The 6,000-nt window shown below is 46.0% G+C and overlaps 1 protein-coding gene across 2 annotated transcripts; it reads right to left on the bottom strand.

The window, feature by feature from the left end:
* Positions 1-3,138: 3,138 nt before the first annotated feature.
* GPA1_1 (guanine nucleotide-binding protein subunit alpha) lies at positions 3,139-5,393 on the bottom strand. Of its 2 annotated transcripts, XM_043147829.1 has the most exons (6): positions 5,161-5,393; positions 4,841-5,070; positions 4,426-4,774; positions 4,252-4,374; positions 3,823-4,197; positions 3,139-3,754 (listed from the first exon to the last, which is right to left on the bottom strand). In XM_043147829.1, exons 2-6 carry the CDS (start codon positions 4,956-4,958, stop codon positions 3,640-3,642), a joined length of 1,080 nt encoding a protein of 359 aa, XP_043016543.1. In that variant the 5' UTR covers positions 4,959-5,070; positions 5,161-5,393; the 3' UTR covers positions 3,139-3,639. The 2 variants fall into 2 exon arrangements, with proteins under 2 accessions (XP_043016543.1, XP_043016544.1); XM_043147830.1 differs by having other exon boundaries at positions 4,841-5,393.
* Positions 5,394-6,000: the final 607 nt, after the last annotated feature.

Genomic DNA, 6,000 nt, shown 5'->3' with positions numbered 1-6,000 from the left:
CCGTGATTTCTTTAAGGCACTTGGCAGCGGCTGCATGGTTGATAAGTCTCAACAGTGGGAGAGCGTCACTATGGTACCATATCGGCCTTGCCCTCAGTATTTCCTCGGAGAATGCGATCCCTTCAGTTCGAACTCCTAGTTTTCTGGCTGTAGTGAGTAATTTTTGTATATGGTTTGGTAGAATTGATATTTTCGTCTCCCATGATTGTAGGAAGACGTTTTCTTTTATTTTTGGCTCAACATTTTGTTCCGTAATGCTTCCAGGAGTTGCGGCTGCAATAAGTACATCGACAATTTTGGCCCATATTGGTCTTTCGTCGTTAAGTTTGAGGTAGGACTTTAGCCACATCACTTCAATCACTAGATTTCTGGCTTCAATATCCAGGGCTTCTTGTCCCCCTTCTTCCTTCGGAGCGAGGAGGGTGTCCATATTCACCGGACTTTGTGTTTTCTCTCCCCATAAAAATAGGCGTATTCGTTTGGTGAGAAGTTTTTCTGCTTCTTTTGTCATACCCTGAACTTGAGTTAGATATTGGGTCATACCCCCGACTATCATCTGGATGATTTTCTTTCTCCCATCCATAGTTGGATGGGTTCGATCCCACCTTTCGAGGGCGGAGTCGACTTTTTCTAGTTGGTTAGACCATGCTGCAGAGCCAGGTGACGAATGTCCGAACCATGCTCCCAGGATCCGGATCGCTTCGTCCTCCACAGCAATATGTATATTCGCAGGTATTGGTAAGTGTTCGTCTTTCCCTCTTCGTCCGTTTCTAATTCTGACGCGATAAGTCTTACATCCTAATGGAAGGATCTGGGTTTTTGCTATGTTGAATTTGGCTCTAGCGGCTATGCACCACTTATCAAGGATTTGTTGAAGGTCTTTGAATTCGTCGTCTTCCGATAAGAAGACCATAGTGTCGTCCGCAAAGAGGCTGGCGATCATACGTTCATCAATATTGGGTATTTCGATACCTTTAAGGCTGGAATTTCTAATTGCGGCCGTGAGTGGTTCTATTGCAATATCAAACAACAGACACGACATCGGGTCGCCTTGTCGTACTCCTCAAGTTACCCGGAATGGGGAACTTAAATGACTGTTTATCATTACTTTAGTTTCCGCATCGCCATATAGGCTTTCGATGGTCTTAATGAAAACGGGGGGGAAATTGAATTTCTCAAGGGTTTTTGACAAATAATCGTGAGCTATCTTATCATATGCCTTTTCTTGGTCGAGGGCCACTATTAACCCGTTTTCTTCGAAATAATCTGCATAATCCATTATCATTTGAATTAATTTTGTTTGGTCCGATATCTGTCTGCCTGGCATAAAACCAGCTTGGCTTGGATGAATAATTGAGGGACATACTTCAGCTAGCCGCATTGCGAGAACTTTTGTGAGTATCTTATAATCAGCGTTGATTAGGGTTATCGGTCTGTAGTTACTGATTTTATTTTTATCACCTTTCTTATACAGCGGGCACATCCATCCTTCGGAAAATTTCGTATTCCTATCAACTCCATATTGGAGGATATCATTGAAGGCTTTTGTTAGAATTTTGAGGATATTGAAGGGTTTTAGGGCCTGCTGATCTTTTTCATTTATATATCTGTCCAAACATGATTTGAAGAATTCATAGGTGATTCCTCTCGTTCCTGGTGAAGTTCCGTTTTTTGACTTTCGGAGCGCCATTATCACTTCATTTTCGGAGATATCCTCTCCAAGGCGACCTTTTTGGTCCTCTGATAGCTTTACATCCACTTGTTCTAGAACTTCTTGGATCGTTTGTTCTCGGATGTCAGTGTGTTTGTCTAGGTCATGTTGCTGGAGTCCTTCATGGTAATCCCTCGCCAGCTCCGCCATTCTTTGGGAGTGCTTTTCGTATACTGGTTCTGGGATGGGATTCCTTTCTGGAACATCTTGTTGGCCCGTATTCAGTGGGCTATTCTTTTCCAGTGCGTATATCATTTCCCTCGGCGTAGAGCCTTTACTAATCTTGCACCAGTATTTCCCTATACTTTCTCGTTCTATCTTGTCATGCGCCGCAACATGTCTCCGCAATCTGCTATTGCCGTCAACTTCCAGATCTTTCAGTTCCTTTTTCATTGCATTGGTTTTTTCCACTTTTTCACGGGGAGTAGACCTCGGGTCTGATAATGCCTGTCTAATTGACTTTTTGACTTGAGCCGCTCGTTGTTGTGCAGGTGTAATCGAAGATTTTTCCATCCTTTTTGCTTCTACTATTATTTCCTTCAGGTAGTCTAAGAGAATTCTTTGTGGATTCGTAGTATCGCTGTATTGAGTTATTTGGTCTAGCTCTTCCAGAGCTTTCCTTCCTTTTTCCTTTGCAAAGTTTTTGAACTTTTTATTTTCTAGGATTTTTTCGGGAAGAGTCCATCTTCCTTTTCCTACTAGTGGGGCCTCTTCATGTGCCACTTGAACTGAGACCATCTCGTGGTCCACTCCTTTGATACCAGCAGGAGTTTGTTTCCATTTACGTGCTTCAGTAAGGACTTTTTCGGTTACATATATGCAACACCTTCTGTTTCTTTCTACGTCCCACATGGTACTTATCTCTATTTCATATTCTACTTATCTCTATTTCATATTCCATTTATTCATTTATACTTTCACTATACTTTCGGCGCCCTCAGTCATTCATTCACGTCTGAGGGTGAGTACCTACTTTCACTCTATCTACATACACTTATACTCACAATACCTTGTAGCTTTGTCTGTACTTACAACGTACTCTACAGGTATACTATACAGTCGTTCATTCACGTCTGAGGCTTCATCTGTACTTACAACATACTCTACAAATTACATATTAGAAGCCCAGGCTCAGGCCCAAGGCTTGGGCTTTCCAAACTGCAAGCCCGAGCCTTGAACCCTTCAAAGCCTTATCCCGGGCCGGGCCGGCCTAGGGCCTGAGCCCGAGCCCGCACAACACTAATTACTCGGCTCGGCATGGTCCCACATGCAAACCACTGGCACTAACGTAGATCGTTGAAGCGCAGATGGAGGCTTAAGTGAATGATAATCCAGTCGAAAGATATGGAGGCACCTCATCCCGAAATAGAAAACAAGAAATAGATGGACGTTCAAAAACAAGCATAGCATAGCTGAAGTTTCAAAATGCAGGCTCGTAGGCCTAACGATAGTAGAAGAGCCATGAGGCGTTCGAGCGATCTTGGGCAAGAATGGTGCATGCAAACTCGGCTTATCAGCCACAGCACAAAGTCCTACATATACAAAAAAGGGAATCGGCGACAGTCACTACTGTTTACCAGGCACCACGTAAAGAACTCGCAGGATCCTCAAATTGTAGAAGGGCTGTGCGAGGCGAGCTCGGTAAACAGCTTGCTTCCACGGTGGGACAACGTCGAACAGCGACCAGGTGGACAGTGTGACGACCAGATGCGGCTGGCGGGTCGTGACTCGTGCCTGCTGCGCAGTTGCGTCGTGTTCAGCCAGGCTCGTAGCCGGAGGGAGAGCAGAGTCTCTCAAGAGTCAAAGTAATCGCCCATCGCGAACCATATCTTCGGTCCAAAAGCCTCATCACGGGGAGAACTTTAACGAATCTCCGACTCTTCGTCTCAACACCCGACCCTTCTTCCCCTGACGAGCGCAGAATTCGATCACAGAACTTTAGTTTTAATGATATTCGCATCTTTTAACGCGTTCTGCAAAATCGTTTCCTTTACAGCGCTAAACACCAGTCTGATGTTTGACGTATCGGTCGCTTGAGTGAGACTAGTTCACGCAAAGACACGGGCGGGCGGTCAGTATCGTCAAAGCAACGACAGAAGGCGATAACTTACTGGGGATAGACACTAAGCCTGGCCCTATTTGCTTGCATAAACCTCCATAGAATAAACTTCGCTGCCTTGTGGACATCGTTGCCTCCAGTGTACTCGGGAAAATATCTCTCCAACGGCACCTTTGGCAATTTTTGCTTGAAAACATCTATCTTGTTCAGGAAGAGGATGATTGATGTTCGAAGAAACCAGCGCGCGTTGACGATGGATTCAAAGAGAATGAGGGTTTCGCTCATTCGACTTTTACCCATGACTTCAAAATCAGCCTGGTCGTACTCGCTCAATGCGGCACAAAAAATGATGCTAGTGACGGATTCGAAGCAGTGAATCCACTTTCGACGTTCAGATCGTTGCCCGCCAACGTCGAACATGTGAATTCTGAGGTTTTTCGTCAGGCGCAAAATTGTGACCAGATGCATGGGAGAAACGTACGATAGTTGGCCCATCGTAAAGCGGGTCTCGGAAATGGTAGTGGTCCTCTGTCGTGCCCTCAGCACGTCCGTTTCGTTGGGAATGTATTGTGGAGAACCGATTCTAAGTACTTCAGAAAAAAAGCTGGAGGGAATCATCAGTCATTGAATTGTGAAAAGGAGTAGTACTACGCACTAGAACGCGCTATCCATTAAATAGAATTCACTTCCATGCTCATCCATAATCTTGGCAACCACAGGGTCCTGCCAGAAATAATGTATCGCTTCGGCAATTTCGGAACTGAGAACAGGTGAATTGCTCTTGTCGAGTTCGTAGTCGGCAATCTTGTCCGCCAAAGCCCTATTCGAAGAGGTTTCGCAGTCGAGTGTGAGCTTCCTCATCATAACAATAATCGCTTGAGCAGAGTCGAGCAGGTTTCGGTACACGATGGGTGCATACATCGCCAGCTCGGAATCGGAGAAGCCGTCTTTGTGAATGATGCGCATTTGCTTCACAATTGTTGATTTTCCTGAGTCGCCAGGACCTACAAGACAGAAATTAGAGAAATTGAAAAGGATGAATCCAGTACAGTTGAGACATGGAGGCTGACCAAGTAAAAGAATCTTGCATTCGCGCCTGAACCGTTGAGCGTCCTTTTGCAGCTGCATGTCGATAGCATCGCTCCTTTCCTTCGCTTCTCCCTCTGACCGCGACATACAATAGCCCATTTCGTAGTGACTTGGTATCTCTCCCTCGTCGAGTACGTTGAATCCTGGCAAGCCCGGCTCGTTGCGGAAGATAGTCGTATAGAGCGAGTTCGATTGAACTCGCGGCACTGGTCTAAATGACGTGGGAGATTGAAGAACCGTGGGTAGGGTCATGTTCGCCTTTGTTAGTCACTTTTCGTCAACGGAATGAATAGCTGTTCACCTTGACTTTTTTAAATCATTCCTCGTTGCTGACTCTGTCGGTCGATTAACCTCAACACAGGATCGAAGGGCGTCACTGTCAGCGTTTGAGCGGCGTCGCTGAGACCCTCATCTACAGGGAGACGACGATATGGATTACGCTGTCGAAGATACAATTTGTGCTGTCTGTTGTTCATGCTATGCAAGTTGCGCTTTGCTGGACGGGGAGGTGTCGCTGTGATTGGAATCCCAGGACCAAAGGATTGGATCAGGGCCGTCGGCTGCTGACGGCGCAAAATCCGATTTATCGGCAATTTCCGAGCCGCATCTACCGCCGTCCATTCCTAGGGCGCTATACAATATACACTGGGCTATTCGGACTCGTGAGGCAGGTAACTTGAAGCTGATCCAGCGTCGACGACTACCAAGGTGGAAGATTTTCGGGATATACGTGATTGGGCCGTATCTTGCCGTATTACAATGAGCTTCCGTCAGAATTCCAACACGGCGTTCCTTGTCGTTCCCTAGAAACACTGGAAATAAGCATTCTCTATTCATCCGAGTGAGCGTAGTTCCCCGCGCCGCCGCGCCAACCGAACTATATAGCGCTCGTTCCGACTTGCATCCTGTTCTGCGTTTGCCCACAAATTTCAAAACCCAAGGCAGGAATTTGTGCTTTGAAACGGTAATCGATAAATCACCATGTGTGAGGACAGGGTCGTCAAGGCACCTTCAAATTATTTTTGTCGTTCACGCTAAACGGCTATCTTTCAATTCGCCGGTGCTGAAACTGACTCCGATGGCACTTGGATGGCACCTCTGGACCATAGTGACTTTCAACCGCACTGAATTTTACCTCACA

The sequence above is a fragment of the Marasmius oreades genome, chromosome 1 (genome assembly GCF_018924745.1).
Source record: "Marasmius oreades isolate 03SP1 chromosome 1, whole genome shotgun sequence".
Lineage (NCBI taxonomy): Eukaryota > Fungi > Basidiomycota > Agaricomycetes > Agaricales > Marasmiaceae > Marasmius > Marasmius oreades.
This window is presented reverse-complemented; position numbering and strand designations above follow the sequence as displayed.